The sequence below is a fragment of the Mytilus edulis genome, chromosome 12 (genome assembly GCF_963676685.1).
Source record: "Mytilus edulis chromosome 12, xbMytEdul2.2, whole genome shotgun sequence".
Taxonomy (NCBI): domain Eukaryota; kingdom Metazoa; phylum Mollusca; class Bivalvia; order Mytilida; family Mytilidae; genus Mytilus; species Mytilus edulis.
The window spans coordinates 77,294,918-77,316,304 of record NC_092355.1 but is presented as its reverse complement, the minus strand read 5'-3'; the positions used below and the strand labels follow the sequence as shown (position 1 = coordinate 77,316,304).

At 34.6% G+C, this 21,387-nt stretch overlaps 2 protein-coding genes across 4 annotated transcripts in view; both read right to left on the bottom strand.

Annotated features, from left to right (window-relative positions):
• LOC139497208 (translation initiation factor eIF2B subunit delta-like) overlaps positions 1-19,808 on the bottom strand; it is a 33,137-nt gene extending 13,329 nt beyond the window's left edge. The window contains exons 1-4 of one of the 2 annotated variants that reach the window (XM_071285324.1): positions 19,705-19,808; positions 5,721-6,079; positions 4,197-4,269; positions 3,351-3,537 (exon numbers count right to left, since the gene is read on the bottom strand). In XM_071285324.1, coding sequence (XP_071141425.1) covers positions 3,351-3,537; positions 4,197-4,269; positions 5,721-6,053 — 593 coding nt within the window. In that variant the 5' untranslated portion in view covers positions 6,054-6,079; positions 19,705-19,808. Of the gene's footprint in view, positions 1-3,350; positions 3,538-4,196; positions 4,270-5,720; positions 6,080-19,673 lie in introns of both variants that reach the window. The other variant, XM_071285322.1, reaches the window with a different exon arrangement.
• Positions 7,714-15,122, bottom strand: LOC139499184 (uncharacterized). Of its 2 annotated transcripts, XR_011658142.1 has the most exons (3): positions 14,989-15,122; positions 8,163-14,581; positions 7,714-7,755 (listed from the first exon to the last, which is right to left on the bottom strand). XR_011658142.1 is itself a non-coding variant. In XM_071287864.1 (2 exons), the coding sequence occupies exon 2, from the start codon at positions 14,391-14,393 to the stop codon at positions 8,394-8,396; it is 6,000 nt and encodes a 1,999-aa protein (XP_071143965.1). In that variant the 5' UTR covers positions 14,394-14,581; positions 14,989-15,122; the 3' UTR covers positions 7,714-8,393. The 2 variants fall into 2 exon arrangements, 1 of the variants encoding a protein (XP_071143965.1); XM_071287864.1 differs by having other exon boundaries at positions 7,714-14,581.
• Positions 19,809-21,387: the final 1,579 nt, after the last annotated feature.

The window sequence follows — 21,387 nt, the reverse complement described above, 5'->3', positions numbered from 1 at the left end:
ACTACCTGAATTTGTACAAATAAATACCGTAGAAAGGCTTGTATATTTCTCACTGGTACATAGTCTGAATCCGGGTCCGTTCGCGCCCCATTCACGTTCGCGCCCCATTCACGTTTGCGCCCACTCATGTTCGCCCCCTTTCACTTTCACACCCTACATGTTCGCACCCAATCTTAATTGGTTTTGTGTTTAATAACTCTGTAAGCAAGTGTTTTCTTATAAGTATAATTGTTGTCATTGTCTCAAAATAAAGTGTTGAATAAATCTTAATCATGTTTTGGATAGGGTATTGTTAAAAATAATAATAATCCTTTCTAAATAAAGTGGTATTTTGTCAACGTTTTATTTTGTGTTGAATAACTCTTAATCATGTTTTGGTTAATGTATTGCTTTAACTTTGTTTCATTGACTTGTTTCAAAATAAAGTGAGATTCTGACTATGTTTTTTTCTGTGTGTTGAATAAATTTTATCATGTTTTGGTTATAATAGTGGATTGCTATATTTTGGTTCCTATATTTTATTGCTTCGTTGTTTCAGATCAAAGGGACCAAGCTGTTAAAAACAATTATCTTTTGTGTTTTTCCTTTAAAATCTTCAATGTTTTACTCATACCAAGCTATAAATACATTCAGTATTTACACCAAAGCAATTTAAAACAACAATCATGATTTTCCAATTATTCAACTTGAATTTGAATTAAAATTGGGCGCGAATGAGTAGAGTGCGAACGGACCTTGGGTGCGAACGTGTAGGGTGCGAAAGTGTATTGGGCGCGAACAGACCTGATACCACAGTCTGAACCCCCTTCTCCCACAAAATATTAAGTAAATAATCTTTTTGTTACTGTTATCAAAGGTCTAATGAAACTCAGGTAATTTCAAACATTTGTCAAAGAATTCTAGTCAAACCAGCACCTGGTTAAATTGGCACCTGGACAAATCAGCACCTGGTTAAATCGACACCTGATATAGTCAATTCGTCACCCATGTTAAATATATATTTTTAACAGTATTTTAAGCAAAAAGAGTAAAAATAAGAAAGGGGTTGCCAGAATTTTTTCAGTATTTAAGCAAAAAGCATGAAAAGAGTTAAATACTAGCTTTCACATTTTTGGATGTTCATGTACATTTTGTATATTTATTTATTTTTCTCAACTAAATGACTTTTTTGGTGTATTTTTAATGTAATAATATGAGTAGTCCAAATAATTATTACTTCTGGCAAGGCTTTTTTAATTTTATTCTGGGACACCTTCCTATGACCGCAAGGCTATGTTAATTATTTTCTGGGACGCCTTCCTACGAGCGTCGTAGGCAGGCGTCCCAGAAAAAAAATAAAATATCCTTGCCAGACGTCATAATTATTTGGACTAATACATGAGATATTGGATATTTTTATGCATTATTTTAACCAGTTGAGCATTTTACGGGATTTTTGGTTTAATGCGGTTTAAACTTTACTGAAAAAAAAACACCTTAAATTTGCTAATTATTTGGCATGAAAGTTTGATTTATTGAAAGGGACTCATAGTTTTCCATTTTATTTTAATAATTGTCTAATTGTTAGAACAACAGTTGGGTAAGGGCTTCGTTGTTTACCTTTATACATAACAACATATTCACTTTGGTTTCCTTGTTTACGTAAATACACAACAACATATTCACTATGTACTTGGTAACAGTTATTAATTAATTGAATAGAAAATATTATAACAAATATTACTGGATGCCGAATTGACGTCAAATAGATGCCGATTTGACTAGATACCAATTTAACCAGGTGCCGACTTGACTTGTACGTTTCAACTCCTCTGCGATCGTTTGCGGTATTTTCTTGAGAAAACCTATTTTCCATCATCAAAGAGAAGAAGAAACTGCTTGAAAATGATTCTGGAACGCTTCATGATTGTAAAAATAAGTTTAATTCACTCAAATAACAATTTTGAAACTTGCGATGTTTAAACAGGAAGTTTCAAAAGCACGTGTAAAAGAAGAAATTAACCGGTGAGAGTGGAAATCCGTACATGACAGATATCACTATAGTACGACTTTGAAAGTAAAACAGTTCCATCCTTTTGTAAAACAGTCTTTAATATACCTATCACATTAATGTTTGAAGGGTCTTAAGCTTATTCAAACCATATAAGTCGGTATGAAACACCAAAACGGAATGAACAATAACCGATCACGTTTTGTAGTTTACAAATTCTAAACTGGTTCCCGTCAAACTACAACACTTTGTTCGAGTGTAGTGGAATACAAGCAGAAACCAGTTAGTTTGTATAGTAAATATGAAACCGAGTGTAAACTGGTTCCTGGCTGATAACTACACAATGATCATGCATAATGATAACACAAGCAGATTCCAGTTTGTATGGAAAATAGTAAATACGAAACCAAGCGCGGTAGGCAGAGAAATGTAATGAAGTTCAGGTCGGCAGTTATGGAACAATGACTGCGTCATTTTCCAAAAACTAACTGAACTGACACTTTGCTCTCATGATCCATGACCTCAAAATTAACTTTTCAGTTAGTGACAGCCATAAACCCACAGTAAACTGTGTGTGAGTTGAGGAGAGATCTTTCTATTTTGTACTTACTTAAGGCTTTATAATAATTCATGTAGAATAAATAATATGTTGATGCACATCACAACTGGACAGTGATTTGTGTGCATCTTAAAAGTACTATCTATCTTTATTGATATTGTTATATATTGATATACTTGTTTTCGTTTGATTGTATTTGAATTATCTCCCCTTGGCTTAGGTTGACATTTATTATGTGATTCTGTCCAACATGTTATCTGTTAATGATCTCTGGTGGCCTCTCCTGGTACATCTCATGTTCAACATCATTGTATAGGCAGTGATGCATGTGGCTAGAGGAGAAGACTGATGCCATCATTAAACTTATCAGCATATTCAGGTATTCTAATCCAGAGTGATAAATGATGTGTATGATCGAGTAGAAAATTTATAACAACTTTTTAATTTTAGACTGTTATTGAAAAATTTAGTATCAATACATGTATTATGAATTATCTATATATTTATGTATCACAATGCTTGGTGTATTTTCAGATGAAATAAAAATAAGTTACAAAAAAAAAAAAAAAAACTATGTGAGTTACGATAAACATTGTGTTTGTGACATCTTGCTCTCATTAGTCACAGTAAACTCACTCATAAGTCATAAATTCTCTCATATAACTTTCTGTTAGTGACAAGGCTTTTTCATAAGCTGTAAATACTCATGGAATACTTCGTGTAACTATGCCCCTTACTCATAAGTCATAAATACTCATAGTAAAATTTGAGCCCTCTCACTAACACACCATTAATACTCACGATAAACTTTGCGTGAGTGACACCTCCCTCTCATACTGGTGTAGATGTTCAAACAGCCGGACTTGACGCTGAACTTTTGTGCGTTGTGGTATTTTCTGTTTCTCTAATTTCTTGGCCATCTTTTTCTGCGCTTGAACATCGTCAGCCATTAAATGGTCTGGAACTCTCTTAGGTTCTATCTTAGCCACTGAAATAGGCAAATATATCAATATTTCAGGGTGAAGTATGTCATAGCATGTATCTAAGTGGCCTAAATGGCAAGTTCGTTCTCAAATTGATTCAATGAGATATTAGATATCATTCAGTAACATAATCGTTTTTCATAATCTGACCTAATCAGCAACTTAAACATGTAAACTATGCTCCTGAGGGAGCAGGACCAAATAATTTCCCTGGAAATGTGTTAATGCTTGTACAACAGCATATCAAACATGTCAAATGTCATTTCATTACCATAAGACTATCTTGTGGTTCTGCTTATAAAACTGATCTTATCACAAACTTAAACATCAAAATATTGAAGTAGCAAAATTTTCAATAGACCATGACTGGTATCCTAACCTAAGGACCAGAAATCTCTTTTTAAACATTTATAAGCAGACATTGCATAGTTGATGAAGCTCGATCAAAAATCGATGCAATAAAAATAGGTGGGGCTTAACTTTTGTCGGACTGTATATATATGCTAATAAATTTTGTGGCTTAAATATCTGCACTTTTTTAAATGACAATCAGAGTTTCCTGACTAGCACCATACCCTCTTCAAATCCTTGCTAGAACACTGTATGTTTACTAGGACTTTTTTTCCCCAAGTCAAAGCTAGTACTTATCCTTTTTTTTTTTTACCTGAAGCAGAGCTGGTATCCTTGCTTGAAGTTCCAGTTTCTTTTTTCTGATCTTTTAAAGCCCTCTGTTGTTCCTACAAATATAAAATAATATAAAATCATCATTAATTCATTAGATAATATCTTACCATACTAAAATTTAGTCCTTTGAAAAATATCAATAAATACAAAAGGTAAATTCCAATTTCTTATATGATTATAAATTTTCTGTTTTTTCTCTCTTAATAAAATCAACTCTGCAAAAATGTGTGTATAAAGTGTTAAAATCAAACTTGGGAGTTTAGCTCATGCACTTAAATGTAGTAATGGGGGATATTTTGTGAACTATTTCAGGGATGCATATAAATAGAATGTTTTTTAATTGGATGACTGAATAATTATGAAGTTCAGAATCCCAAAAAACTTTGTCATAACAGCATTTTAATCTTGCATGTGTCCATCATTCATTCATTAGTTTCCAGCAATGAAAATAATCTTGCTTGCATTTACAAAAAAAATGTATTATTGCCATTATTTCTTGGAAACTAAACAAAAAAATTGTTATTTATTATTTTGGTTTTAGGTAATGTTGTATACATTTAATGGCATTCAAATTTAAAAGGTAAATTTATATTTTTGCAAAGACTTTGAATTTTCCTGTCACATTTTTTCCCCTAAAATAAAACATGTGAAAGACATATAACAAGACTTTCGAAATTTATAACTATATCTTGTTTATCAGTCAGGGGACTTACTTATGTAAGTGATTTTTAAATCACTTATTTGAGTAGAAAATTTGAAGTTTTGTCTCAAATTTTGATTTTGTAATTTTAACAAAATTTCAAGCACATATATAGGTTTAAATAATATCTTTTCATTAGTAAAATTGAAAAAAATGTATTTTTTGCTTCTTTTAAGTAGCAAGGTTTATGCCTTTGATGCTATCATTTAGCTGCAAATTCTATTTTTGGTTGAAAAAAATGCTGTAATAATGGCTTTACATAATGAACTGATACTTTCTTGACAGATTTTTCCCAGCAGTGGGAGTATTTTTCCTGTAAATTTCAAGGTTTCATCTTTTAGATTATGTAATAAAATTCTACTGTTGGCGATAAAAAATTCACTGTTCAGGGGTGTTGAAATTAGTGGGGGTTATTAAAATAATGATACTTAAAGAAGTGATTTTTGGGAAGGAAATTAAGGTATGATACTTAAACAAGTGATTTTTATGTCATTATCCTAGATTAAGTACAAGGTCATCACCTGAAATGACCTGGTCATCCTGGACAACACAGATGTTGGTTCTGATAAGTTTAGAAACATAATTAGTCCCTGGATCATTAGTATTCTATATTTAAAGCTACATTAAAATTAAATCACTTCTAGTGATTATTTTGTACTACTTAAATAGGTGATTATTAAAGAAAGACAACTCTTAATTCCAACCTTTATCATGTTTATGAAAATAATGCTACTTGAATCAGTGATTTAGAAAATCACTCATTTAAGTAAGTCCCCTGACTGTTTATAGTCATGATAGTTATACCTGTAATGCCCTTCTCTCTGCCTTTAATTCTGCTTTACTTTTCTGTGGTTTGTTTGGATCAGTCTGATTACCATTATTTGGGGCTTTCTGTGGTCCTTTAGGTTTTTGTCCTTTGTTTGGGTCTGTTTGATTGGTTACATCTGAGGGCTTATCTTCTGTCGCCACTCTGGGAGATTTGCTACCATCTGCTGTTTTCTGTTGACCTTGACCTTTACCATCACCAGCTGAATTACCTCCCTTTCCACCTTTTGTTTTTCTGTCTTTCTTTTTTCCTGGTGTTGACCCTTGATCTTTCCCTTTATCTTGACCTGATGCTCCCAGTTTGTCTGACATGATTCAATCTAAAAATAGATAATTGTCTATTAAACTGTGATAAATATATGCCATACTTTATAAGGGTCAACTAAAAGGGAACTTGAAGGACCCGACAATATTCATTGCAACTGGTACTGCTGGTTTACCTTCACAATGTTAGTTGTTATGAAGACCACTGATACATGTATGTACTTGCAAAAATTGTACTTGAAATTTTTAATCTAAACTCCAAGCATGACAAGTCTTGTAAAAAATTATACAAGTAAGGCCAAACAGAAAATGTATGTGTGTTGACTGTTACATGCTACAAAAAAGGGGTGAGTACACAATGTATTTGAGACATTGAGACTATGGCAGCAACATTGTTAGTAACATTATTGTAACAAAAAGGCATGATTCTTTCGAAGGCAGATTGTGAGCTAAAATGAACGCTGACCCCATATTTTTATTAAACTTTTCCATTGAAAATGGGATAAAGTTTATTTAAAGAAAAAATAGCGAAATCCTACATGTACAAAAAATGTATATTAAAAATAAATTTGATTTAGAGCCCCCTTAATCATGTTATTCTTACAGATTATGTTATAATACTTTATTGTTACCAACAAAAAAATCACTTTTTAGGGGTGTTGAAATTAGTGATGGTAATTAAAATAAAACTACTTACAGAAGTGATTCAAAAATTAAAACTTGTATTAGATAAAATACAAAGGTAACAAAGAAACAGGCCGGTAACAACCGTCGCCGGATAGTTTTTCTGCACGAGTAGTCAGGTCATAGCCGAGGACCTTGACCTGACTACAAGTGCAGAAAAACTATTCGGCTGGTTGTAACCGGCCTGTTTCTTTTGTTACTTTTGTTTTTTATCTGACTTGTACGACGTTTCGAGAAAGTAATAATACTTTTAGCAAGACTAAACATTTGAGAAACTTAGATAGCCATAAAGCAGTAAATAAATGTAAGTTATCATATTAGTATCAACACATTTTTTTTCATTTCCCTTCAACCAAGATTTTTTTTCAAGAAAAAAAAATCAGGAATCTAATAATTCGATAAAAAAAAATAAAAAACCATTTAAAGTAAAAGATGAATGTTGTACGCATTTTAAACTTTTAAAATGCAACTTCGTAAAAAGGTAATGTATTAAAGAAATATTTTAATGGTACATTGTAAGTAAGATAACGTTTGATTTTTATCAATGAAACGGAAAGCGGAGAGGGGGAGGTCTAATCATTTTAAAATAAAGAGGCTGTGGTTTTTATTTTTGATGAAAAAATGTACGATGTGCCATTCCATCCCCCAATAAAAAAAATTGTAAAGGTCGCGCGTTTGTTGCAAAATACACGAATTTAATATTCAGTGGTGGAGTCGCAGGGGTTGAAACAACCCATTTTTTGGACGATCAATGCATTTAAATGGGGACATAAAGTTGGACCCCCCCCCCCATCTGTTTTGTCCTGGATTTGGACCTGGATCCGCCACTTATATAAATTCGATAACAATAAAAATGTATCAAAAGAATGAATTTCCTATTTCAATAGTGAATGAAATGTTTATGAAAAAAATGGATTTTGTCTTAATATTATATATATTCAGGCATATATTTTGATTTTTTTTAATTCATGCTCGTCTGTACTGTCTGTCACAAAGTCGCTTGCAATAACAGTAAGCTAACCAGTTGAGTTTAAATGCTTTATTCCTCAAACTTTATGGTAAAAAGCTACAAAATATAAAAAGAACATCATAAGTAAACATAAAATACTCGTTTTCATTTATAAAACACACAATCAAGCAAATGTCTATATTTTGTAAACTGTTAGTGTTAAATTGGCGTTCCATAGATTGTTTTTTCAACAGAGTTCCACTGTGTCACAATATTTCACAAAAAATCGGGTAAATAGTTCAGGTAAGTATAATAAATCAATGTGTAGGACTGTTTATAAGGTAAATATACTCCGGTAATAGTTTGTGGTAAGTTTTCGTAGGTTCAAAGTAGGTCGGCTGCTGAACGGTAGCATTTCGGTTGCCTGGTCCATTGGAAGCATAATTTATACCGATTATGCATATGACAGATGTTGTCCATATAAGAGAAGTTCAAATAAATGTATGATGTCGTATATTACTTACACTGTGCTGACATATAGCAACAAATTTCCATGCGGTGTCCATGATGTAAACAAAAACGAAAGTAAGTAAATGGGAGACAACTCCAAATGCTCAGGTAATTCACAGTACGGTCAGCACGTTTAACAACGGAGACAGCACACTCCCCTTCTGATATCACCCAGATATCACTATTCAAAGAAAAGATAAAGAATATATACACTTGTCCATTAATCCTATGCCTAAATGTACGTTTCACTGAGATGCAGAATGCAGTAACACCAATTCAGTAATCGGACGCAGGTAAGTCGTTTGTTTTCCATCCTTCATAATTCGAACTTCAGTTTTTCTTACCATCTTATCTTCACTCGGAAAGATGTGCGTTACTATTCCGACTGGCCATTCATTCCTATGGGCGCTTTTATCCTTAAGAAGGACAACATCGTTTTCTGAAAGATTCGGAGTAGCAGATTGCCATTTGCGCCTAGTTTGTAGTGTCTGTAGATACTCCCGTCGCCACTTATTCCAGAACATTTCAGCCATCACTTGAACCCGTTTCCATTGGGCCTTGTACATGTCGGTGATGTCAAGGTTGCTGAAGGAGTCATCCGCCGATTCCGTCTTGTGAGTCAATAGAGCTGATGGTGACAAGATTTCTGGAGACTCGGGATCACTTGAAACTGAAACAATCGGGCGAGCGTTAACAATGCTACATACTTCAGCCATCAGAGTAGTTATAACTTCTATGGTTATATCCTTTGCTTTTGTTTCCAACATAATTGAATCCAAGATTCTTCTAGTTGTCCCTATCATCCTTTCCCACACTCCTCCCATGTGTGAGGAGTGTGGCGGGTTGAAAATCCAAACACTTCCCTTTGTAAGCAGAAAATCTTTCACTGGGCCATGTTCAATATTTATGACATCTATTTTCAAACTATTTGATGATCCGACAAAATTCGTTCCATTGTCTGAGCGAAATACCTTGACATGTCCACGAATAGCAATAAATCTCCTTAGCGCATTTATGAACGAAGAAGAACTCATGTCATTAATCACTTCTATATGTATAGCTCGTATGGTCAAACAGGTGAAAAGAACCGCCCAACATTTATTATGAGATAAACCTCCTCTTGTTCGTCTTGCTACTACACTCCAAGGGCCAAATACATCCAAGCCAACGAACGTAAACGGAGAAGCTGGCGTGAGACGGTCTACTGGTAGGTCTGACATTTGTTGAATTTGCACTCTTGCTCGAAGTTTGCGGCATTTGAAACATTGAAAAATTACAGACGATATGACTCGCTTTCCTCCAACTATCCAAAATCCAGCGCTTCGTACAGCACCTTCGGTGAAGTGTCTCCCTTGATGGAAGACCAACTCGTGACAATATCTAACTATAAGGGTAGCAAGATAGTGCTTTCCTGGTATAATAATGGGATTCTTTTCATTAGAACTGATATCAGCCCTACTCAGTCTGCCTCCTACACGAAGTAATCCATCATTGTCAAGAACAGGATTCAAGGTAAGTATTGAACTGGTCTTAGACACACACAAATTTTCCTTTAGACAAGAAAGTTCACTATCGTATGCTTCACGTTGAACGACACGGATAATGAATTTCTGAGCTTCTTCAAAGTTATGAACGGATTTGCAGTCTACACAACTATGCCATCCATGAAAGGTTCCTGAGAAAACGGTTGAAAGAAAGTGCTTTAGTCTTGCGATTGCTCTGACTAATGCCATCCATGATGAAAATCTTTCGAAGCGATTCGATCCTAGTTTTGCAATGTCATTTACATTCGTTTTGCTAACTGTAACTAATGGTCTTATCTCTTTATCAGTGTCTGTATTTTCCAACGGAAAGTCTGGTATAATGTGCTGTGATGAAGTTCCTTTATCTAAATCCTTCCTAGTCAAAAAATCTGGTCCAATCAGCCAGGAACTGTTCTTGATCTGCGAGGCATGTGAAGGCCTAGTAGCATAGTCTGCAGGGTTTAAGTCCGTGCGAATATAAGTCCATTGATCAGGCGCCGACACACTCCTGATCCGTTCCACTCTATTACTGACGTACTTGAAAAATCTTCTACTTTGGTTGTGGATATATCCCAATACCACTTTACTATCCGAATAGAATACAGCTTTGTCGATATATGTGTCTAGCTGATTCTTAATTATTGCATACAGTTCAGTCGCTAGAACAGCCGCGCACAATTCTAGGCGGGGAATAGTATGGCTGTGTATCGGTGACACTTTAGCCTTTCCAATGACAAACTTGACTTCCGTGACTGCACTACTAGACTCTGTTCTCAAATAAGCAACTGCAGCTATAACTTGTTCAGATGCGTCGCAAAAAATGTGTAGCTCTTTCTTTACAGCTGCTGACAATCCTCCCGTTGCATATGTACGCGGAATTTGTAAACATCGGAGATCTTTTAATGAGTCTCGCCATGTTTCCCACTCTGTACGATGTTCTTCCGGTAACGGCTCATCCCAATCCTTAGTTCCTGAAATAAGCTTACGCAGAAACATTTTCCCTTGTACCGTTATTGGTGCCAAAAATCCTATAGGATCAAACAAGCTGTTCACAACAGATAATATTCCTCGTCTCGTGTAGGGTTTTTCATCGGTTGATACATCAAACGTGAATGTATCAGAGGCCAGATTCCAGCATAGGCCTAGACTTCTTTGTACAGGTAAGTTTTCCGGTTCTAATTTAATGTCCTTCAAATCTTTAGCTAAGTCATCATTAGAGAATGCAGACATAACTGTGACGTCGTTTGAGGCAATTTTATGCAACCTCAGATCGCCGTTCGTCTTGAGCGCCTCTTGTGTTCGCCTCATGAGGTCAATAGCCTGAGAACTATTTGGTAGTGAATTTAACCCGTCGTCTACGTAGAAGTTCCGAACGACATAATCTTTAACATCTTTCCCAAATTCAGTTTCGGAGATCTCAGCAGTTCTTCTCAGCCCAAATGTGGCAACTGCTGGCGATGGCGAATTGCCGAACACATGTACCGTCATTCGATAGTCTATAAGTTCCTGATTGGGATCATTATCCTTGTACCATATGAATCGTAAGAAATTTCTATGTGTCTCTGTCACTCGGAAGCAATAAAACATTTGCTGTATATCTGCAGTAATGGCAATAGGCTCCTTTCTAAAGCGAAGAAGTACACCCAACAAGTTGTTTGTAAGATCCGGACCTGTGAGGAGTACATCGTTCAATGATATCCCCTTGTACTTCGATGAAGAATCAAAAACTATGCGCACCTTGTCCTTTTTTCTCGGGTGATATACACCAAAAACTGGAAGATACCAGCACTCTTCGTGTTCTGTTACAGGTGGCGCTAACTCTGCATGTCCTTGTTCTAGTATTCCTTGCATGAATTCAGTGAACTGGTATTTCTTAAGAACGTCCCTTTGTAGTGTTCTATCTAGGTTTCTTGCTCTGAATAAAGCATGTGCACGATTATTCTGTAAAACAGGTCGTGGAGATCGAAAAGGAAGTGGTGCTATCCAATGATCGTTCTTATCCTTGTGCATATCTTTGTTCATTATTTCCAAAAACGTTCTGTCTTCTACTGACGTTCCTGTTTCGTTGTCTTCCTTTGTTCTTTCAAATATGGTCATTCCAAATGAATCATCTTGGTCGTTTAAAACGAGGTCGCTTGGTGTTTCTTCCATAACTTTAATGTTGTTTGGACAAGCCTTGAAGATCGACTCCCTGCTGGTTCCAGATACGAATGTTTTGTTGACATTTACTACTTCTGGAGCATGCACTTTCCCCAAGCATGCCTCTCCAACAATTACCCATCCTAATGGTAATTTCTGGGCGTATGGAGATTTCCTATGACCAATGCGTTGATCAAACACGTGATACGCCTCTGGTAAATCCCTTCCAATCAACAGAAGGGTTGATGCAGTTTCATCCAAACTCGGAATAAATCCACAAATGTCATGTAAATGAGCGTATGACTGTGCTACCTCCTTTGTAGCAATTTCGTCCTTCTGATCAGGTATTTGGTTGCATTCTATCAATGTTGGGAGTTCTAACTTTGATTGTCTATCTAATGACTCCACAATAAAGTTACAAGCTCTCCTTCCTGTGTTGACAGTACTTCCTGAACATGTAGATAAAGTGTATTCCATAGAACTTCCGTTCAATCCGAAAATGTCAAAAAATGTAGACCTGGCTAGCGACCTGTTACTTTGGTCGTCTAGAATTGCATATGTCCTTATAGCATTTTCTGGCTTACCATCTGGGTAAACATCTACGAGCAATGTCTTTGCACACGATTTCCCACTGAAACCCTCACCACATATTTGCGTACATCTGGATGACACATCTGTTTTTTCAATCTCCCCTTCGTGATTGGAAACAGGAGAAGACAATTGTGTTCCTTTTTCTATATGTAATGCTGTAGCGTGTCTTTCACTTCCACAGTCTGAGCATTTTATACTCTCCTTACAATCTTTCTTCATGTGGTTGCTCGTGCCACAGCACCTGAAACATATCCCGTTCTCCTTTAATAGCTTCCTACGTTCACTTATAGACATGGCTTTAAATGCCCGACAATTGTTCAGTGTATGACCGCCCGTTTTATGAAATGAGCATTTCTTCTCAATACTGTTGTTATTCAAATCTGAGTTCGGTAAGACATCTGTTTTTCTAGTTGAAATAAAGGACCTGTCAGCTGTGCTCCTTGGCAACGTCCTACTTGTTTTATCATGCTGATTTGTCGTCTCGTAGAAGAAAGAAGGGTCATTTTTAATCCTGCTCATGTCTCTGATGAATTCCACAAATACAGAGAAAGGTGGAAAGGTGACTTCATTCTTCTTTTTATATATCACTGCATGATTGGTCCACTTCTCTTGAATCCCATAAGGAAGCTTGTTAACGATTGGCAGAACTCCTGTAGAAGAATCGAAGTAAGCTAATGATGAGCTGTACTTTTCATTGCATTTAGTAGATTCAATTTCACCCAAAATATCTGCTAATTCATAAAGTTTTTTATGGTCTTTGTTTGTTAGTTTAGGAAAGTTCTTCAATTTAGACTTTAGTGTAGCTTCTACTAATTCTGGACTCCCATATCTTTCGTCTAAGCGCTCCCAGATTCTTTTGAGTCCTCTTTGTGGATCACTGTGATTTGAAGCTCTAATACTTGTTGCATTTTTACTGGATTCCGGTCCTAACCACTTTATCAAAAGATCTAGTTCCTCACTGGTGTTAACACTTAGCTCTTGCATAATACTAAGAAATGTAGACTTCCATAGTGTGTAAAATTCTGGTCTGTCGTTAAAACTACTGAGACGGGTCAGTAGTAGATCCTTCTTGAGTAAGAATCTGGTAAACTCTGAAGTGATTGATTGTTCTGTGTTTGCAGGTGGAACACGAGCAGTATGCATCAAATTACGTGGAGTTGGTACGAAGTCAGGATACTGTCTTTGAATAGGTGTGACTAAATCCTCTCTTTCTGTAGGCTGATTTACAGTATTTTTCACTTGCTCCTCAACAAATTTATTCGTACGTTCAACAACATTAATATCTTGGTTGACATCGTACTCACTAAGTGCTAGACCACTACGAACTTCTTCTTCAGCCTCGTAAACTTCCAGCTCGACTTTGGCTGCTTCGGTTTCCTTCTTTTGAACAAGCATATTTAAGTCAACCTGTAACTCTGCTTTTTGTCTAGACACTTTAGCATTTGATAACTCCTGCTGTTCCTCAATCATAGCCTTTTGTTTGTGTATCTTTGCCTCTTCTTCGGCAAACTTTAATTTTGTCTTTGATGCCTCAAGTTCCGCACGTTTTTGAACTAAAATGGAACTTCTCTTTGAATTAGCACTGCTCCTACCTGATCTATGCGAGGATGCTTTTGATTGCAAAGTGAATGTTTTAGTTTTCGTGAATATTTGCTTCAGAGCACTGTCTATTACCATATTGTGAGATTTGATGACATCCATCAGGTATTCAGCTTCCTTTTGACTCTCGTTAGTTTTTGTACGTACTAAAAAGTTTGTATATTCTTGTGAGGTGGCTGTATATTTGACATATATGGAATTTAATTTATCGTTTAAAACACGTAATGATTCAAGCGTTGTTTGGTTTTCTATATCAGAAATCAATGCTTCGATATTGGTCCACAGTTTTTGTAGTTTTGATAAATATGCAGCTTTATTAGACTGATGCAAGTCTTCTCCTTTGTCTGTTAACGTCCTATCTCTTTTAGTGTTTTTGTCTCCTGAATCCGCCATTTTGATTTTCCAAAAATACTGTGTAGGCTTGACAAATAGTCCCTTCCTGTATAGTATTCCTGACCTGGTTCCTTGTTATATGTGTAAAAGTCTTTTTACTGTACTGTCTGTCACAAAGTCGCTTGCAATAACAGTAAGCTAACCAGTTGAGTTTAAATGCTTTATTCCTCAAACTTTATGGTAAAAAGCTACAAAATATAAAAAGAACATCATAAGTAAACATAAAATACTCGTTTTCATTTATAAAACACACAATCAAGCAAATGTCTATATTTTGTAAACTGTTAGTGTTAAATTGGCGTTCCATAGATTGTTTTTTCAACAGAGTTCCACTGTGTCACAATATTTCACAAAAAATCGGGTAAATAGTTCAGGTAAGTATAATAAATCAATGTGTAGGACTGTTTATAAGGTAAATATACTCCGGTAATAGTTTGTGGTAAGTTTTCGTAGGTTCAAAGTAGGTCGGCTGCTGAACGGTAGCATTTCGGTTGCCTGGTCCATTGGAAGCATAATTTATACCGATTATGCATATGACAGATGTTGTCCATATAAGAGAAGTTCAAATAAATGTATGATGTCGTATATTACTTACACTGTGCTGACATATAGCAACAAATTTCCATGCGGTGTCCATGATGTAAACAAAAACGAAAGTAAGTAAATGGGAGACAACTCCAAATGCTCAGGTAATTCACAGTACGGTCAGCACGTTTAACAACGGAGACAGCACATCGTCTCTAGATTTGCAAGTGTTGAACGGGATTAAACAAGTGTTAATATATGATCCAATCGCAGCTTACCGCCCAAAATTGATGACATAAGTTGAATGATTTTCTTCTAGATTTGCTGCTTATTATTTGGACGTGTATTACATGAACACTTTTCGTTTATAGGATCAATCTTGCATTGGTGAGTGGATAAGGATTTTATCTTTTGATAAGATTTGATTTTTATTTACTTATTTCCTGTCTTATTGTTATTGAAATATACACGTAAGTATCATCATTTCTTTACTTTCAGCATTGTCCAAAATACTATTCATGTCCATATATTGAAGAAAACATTTATTGACCGAATATTTTGCTTCATGAAGGAGGCGGTGAGTATATTAACTATTTACTTTCAACGCCATCACCCAAATGTTTTTGTTTAAATTAGCACTATTAACGGTATTTGGAAAATCAGGAATCATGCAAAACATTAGTTTGTCATCTGCTTGACCATAATAATTTTTTTCTCATAAAATTTGGGATAAAAATATCTATTTTAGGAGAAAACCATATATACACCCCCCCCTTTGAAATTAAATGTCTAATACCTAAGTGTACTGATATGAATAGTATTTAACCATGTTAACTGGAAATGTTTGAAAAAAGATATTGATGCTAACGTAAATATTTTGTTCAATAAAAAGACAGGAAATAAGTCGGTGAACCAAAAAGTTCAAATCTAATTGAAAGTTAAAGTGCCCATGAACTCACTTATCATGCACGAGTGATTCTATTCATAAAAAGTGTCCGTGTAACAACTAAAAAGAGTCTGTGTATCATCTAAAAAGAGTCCGTGTAACACCCGTTAATGTACTGTTTTTCTATAGCTCTGCGGGGGGCAAAGTCGTACAAAATTAAATACACAATCATTTTGACAATGTAAATGATGTATAAAATAAGATAAGATAATTTTATTAACCAATCATGGTGTTCAAAATCTGAGCTACAATTAATCATAACAATTATGAACCATATTTTTTTGGCAAAAAAAAAGACATTTTGAGCGCCACTGTGACCTGCAAAAAATTACATAATTTTATAGTCCTAAGTCTATGGGAGACAACTCCTGATTGATTTTAAAATATAATTTTTTCATTTCTTCTATTTTTCAAACTACATTGATATTTTCTAAGAGTTTCTTTCATTCAATGTATACATAAAATTGAGAAAGGAAATGGTGAATATGTCAAAGCGACAACCACCCGACCATAGAGCAAACAACAGCCGAAGGCAACCAATGGGTCTTCAATGTAGCGAGAATTCCCGCACCCGTAGGTGTCCTTCAGCTGGCCCCTAAAATATGCATAATAGTACAGTGATAATGGATGTTCCAGACCATATGAGTATTTGAACAGTAAACTGAAATTGAAGATATCTGAAGTAAACATAATATGGGAGGACAGCTGTTTTAGAATGTTTAGCAGCTTAATTTACACAAAAATGCAAATGTAAAGAAACATGAATGAACTGCAAACATGTGCATTTTTAAATGTAATTTTTTTTTATGTTACTTGATGTAGGATTCAGATATACAATTAAACATTCATTTTCAATTGTTTGTTTGTTCAGTTTATCCATCTAATTGTAATAATAACTATTTGTAAAACTAAAAATAAAGATTGTGATAAATTGTTTAAACATAACTCATATGATCCAATCACATGTATGGTCAGCTTGTACTGGACCATATACCAGGGGTTAAGAAATTTTGTTATAGCTTACTAGCCCAGGGCTAATTGGTTGCAAGATTTTACTAGCCATGTTGGAAGAACTACTAGCCCAACAAAACTGACCTGCTAGCCCTAGTATGCCTTACAAATTCAAAGTTTGCTGCAATAACAATGAATTCTATAAACTTAACAGTTTTTATCCATTCACAGCATTGTACAGTAGATTTTTCAAAATTGGATATTCAAAACTTATATCAGCAAAAAATATTCCATTACCATATATATACATATACTCAATCAATCGATAAATGAATATTCACTGAAAATTCTGATAAAATGAGTTGACCAAATCCGGGGATGATACAAGTCTTGACCACTGCTATACGTGGGTATGTCAAAGGATTAGAGGGGGTTTTATCAGATACAATATCATCATCACGTTTGTGTAAAAGAATTATCAGCACATGTTTCAAATTTATATCTGATAAAAGTCAGGTTTCTGCTGTCAAAAGGGATTCACATTTATATTGCAATAAATTAATCAAAAGGAGGTAAAATTAGGTTGCATAAGCAATGTACAATACCACCCCCTGTACTGACACATGGATACGGAAAGTACAAGATCCACCATGTCCACCCCGAGTTATTTGTTCTATTTTAAAACTTGTACAAAATCAGTTCAAATTCTGGGAATCCCGGATGACGTAGTTGAATCTGATTGGATAAGATAGAAAAGTGATCAGGGAATTTTCCCCTTTCAATTTTAGAAACGCCAAGAATTTTTTGTTACGAGTCCGTCTGGCATTTTGGGTTGCAAGTCTTGGTTGCCCGAGGTCTAAATGTTGTAGTCCCGGGCGTCGGGCTAGTGGATTTATTAACCCCTGTATACTCATGAATATGGACGTATGAGTAGCCTTACCGGACGCAATTACGACTGGACACAATTACGAACGATTTTTAATGTTTGCCCCCTTATATAATATTCATGCATGATAATTAATAAATGTTTCTATTAATTAAAAACCCACTACATTACTTGTGTTTTCACGAAAAAAAAGTTCATGTGCACTTTGTTAATGTTGCAGACGACGAAAAATTAAGTTTCGTAAATGTCAAAATAATGACTCCTACTCTTGGAAATTACATGAATAAAGCACACAAGCTAGGGCAGATTGCCTTCTTTTGTCATTATATAGATAGAAAAATATCTCCTGAATCTGTTCATATGCGTGATACCCTTTATCTTGGCCAAATAATCCAAAAATGAACGTTTTCTCAGACTCGGTTGACCCTGAGCATTGTCAGACTGTCAGAAGAAAAAAGTATTTTTATTGAAAAGTCCCAAGAACTCCGAAAGTAAAGGTTAAATATAAATTAAAATCATAGGTTCACTAACTAAAAAGACAATTCAGTGCTTCTGAGGTGAAAGAACTTGCATAAAAACAAAAAATCTGAATTATTTCCTTTTCAAAGAAATTTTTTTGTCACTAATTTCGTCTTCAACTACTGCTGAAGAATTTGAAGTAAAATACCATATTACACTTCTTATTTTCTTAGGAAATGTGTTTAAGATAAGATTAATGTATGTTTCATAAATTTAGATTGTTGTCATTGATTTGTTCTGCCAGATATATAAATATAGTGCCGTTTGTAATTGCGTCCATATTGGGCTTGCTTGACCCATAAAACCAGGTCATGAAAATCTTACCAAAGTATCCAAACGTAAATAGAAAATTATGTGTGTTATGATTCAAAATGAAAAGCATTCATACATCTTTAATTCTATGGTACAAACAATTCAAGAAAAGTATTCTACAAAGAAAAAAAATAATTAAAGTTCAAAAATCGTTCGTAATTGTGTCCAGTGAGGCTATAGGTATACGGTCAAGAACGTAAGCGTAGTCCAAATACTCATATGGTCTGGAACATATACATGTATATATAAATCTACTGTTAATGAAATATCTGAAGTATTCTAAAAGTGTACAGTCTTCATTCATATGGGGACGAAGTCCCCAATTACAGTAGAAAATTCAATAAAAAAAAAAAATTCGGGAAAATTTCCCGAATTTTCCATTGTACTAATGAACTCAAAATCGTTCAATTTTTTTTATGTCATGTTTTGAAATCCCGGACCTGCGCAGAAATGTACAATATACTTCCTTTTTCCGGTCTCGTTTGTATGAAACTTTGAGTAAAATATATATTTATCAGTCTAGTAAAAATAGGAAGAAACGCGCAATACCAATTTCATTTTTAATAATTCCTTGATATGAAAAAACGTTACCTAATGATAGCGTTTCTTTGTTTACATTGCATATGACGTCATAATTTAAATAACGTCACAACTAAAATCCCTAACAACAGAACCAAAATCGGAAACGTTACGGTATTTCCATTTCTTTTTTTTTTGACAAATAATTAAGTTACAAAAAAATAATTCATACAGACTTCGTCCCCATTTACAGGTAATGCCTGCCTCATATTACATGTCATATTACATCATGCAACATGCATAGTCATAGATCTTTTGATTTTGAATAAGCCAAATGAATTGATTTGATTTATCACTTTTTTTATTTGATTTGTCCAACAACCGCTTCACTGAAATCTATGGGCTTCCGCGCTTCATACAAAATGTACTTCAGTCAACGCTTTAACACCCCAATAAAGTTACAAAAAGAAGCATTCAATTCTTAAATACAGAACTGGTAAAATTTTTGCTGTAATTTGCAATATGTCTCGTCTGACAGTTGGAATCTGTCACTCCACTCCTTCATTCTCCGTAAAATGTCGTTCTTTATATAGACCAAGAAAAAAAATAACGATTTAGTTACCTGTCTTCTATAATTTAGATTAAATATATACAAAGTCAAATTCTGCCTGATGAAATAAACGAGTAAACACTGAACAGTTTTTAAACGTTGAATACCGAAAAATAGTTAATATTCATACATGCAACGTACGTTTATAATTATAAGAAATGTAAATCAATGAACTTGTTAGATCTAAGAACTGCCGTTATGTTTTGTATAACAGGGAAGTCATAGTGGGGAATTTTATTAATCATCTTTTACAATTTACTGCTTGAGTGCTTGTATCATTCTATAAGTTATAAATATGTTATTTTATTTACTCCTCAGGCACGTTCTCGCTTGGACGTAACAAGTGAATTATTAAAACTCGCCCCAGTTGTGGATCGTCCCAAATTTCTTGTACTGCCATATCGACCCAATTCATCTCAATCTCACATGAAAAATGAAATCCAAGCAACTGCCAAATAGCCCACTAGTTAAATTAGGGAATTTTAATTAAGGATATGAAACGCCGCACGATACTATTATATGTCTCTGGTCTAATCCTTTATATAGCATATACACAAAATTTTGATCATCCCAACACCAAAATGTAGATTATATCATCCTTCGTTCAGAGTTTGGTGGTCAAACCACGTTGCCGGAAAGTCGGACATTCATATTGTTAATTGACATTTATATTCTGTATTTTGCGCTTTTTTGTTCCGATATTTAAATTATATAATTATAGGGAAGCCCTATCATTATATTTTGTATTTAGATACTTCGTTTTGCGTTCGCCTAGAACAATACTGTTTGTGTACAAAAAAATAGGGAAGCCCTATTTTTCATTTACACCGCTTGTGCTATAGTCTATTAAATTAATATACAGTCGTAGTAACAATCATTATATATATGTCTGTGAGGAAGATAATTAAAGAGAGAAAAAAGATATACCAAAGGGTTAGGGGAGCACACCTGGGAAGAGACACTATCTTGTTCACGGACAGCAAAGGGGTGGGTCTAAAAGAATATATCCCAGAATCAATTGGGCAGAAATTTAAAGTGTTGTATAAGAGAGGAGGATCGATCGACAACAAAAAACACATTAAATCACTCATAGACACGGTGAAAGACTTGGATCATCAAATAATACTGATCTGGCTAGGTACATGTGAAATTACACAGAAGAAAAACAAAACCATCCAGTTTAGAAAATCACCGTATCAAAATATAGAAGAAACTTTAACACAATATAGGGATCTCAAACAACAAATCATAACAACAAACCATCTGCCACAGTGCTTTTTATAGAGTGTCCATACTATTCGATCACAAGGGTCAATAAACCTAAAGATTCAATTAACTTAATTGTGAATAGTAAAAAAAGACATATCCGTCACTCCTGGTAAATAAAGCCACCAAAGGTCACAGAAAAGTCCAATTGGCAACAAACATAGACAAAGAACTAAGTGAACAGATTGACTACTTTAACGATCACCTAAAATTGATCAACCGCCTTTATTCTACACCAAGAATTTCTCAGGATTTTATCCTTTCAAACAAGACAAAAAGAGACACGAAAGTTAAATATAGAAAGAATTTCAACCTAACATCGGACGGAGTACATCCCATAAGAGCTGTAAATAAATTGTGGATGCTGAAATTCATAGATTTAGCACTTGAACTGTCAGAGCAAGGATGTTAAATAAATAGCCAGCAAAATAGACAATAAAAACAAAAAAAATAGTTAAAT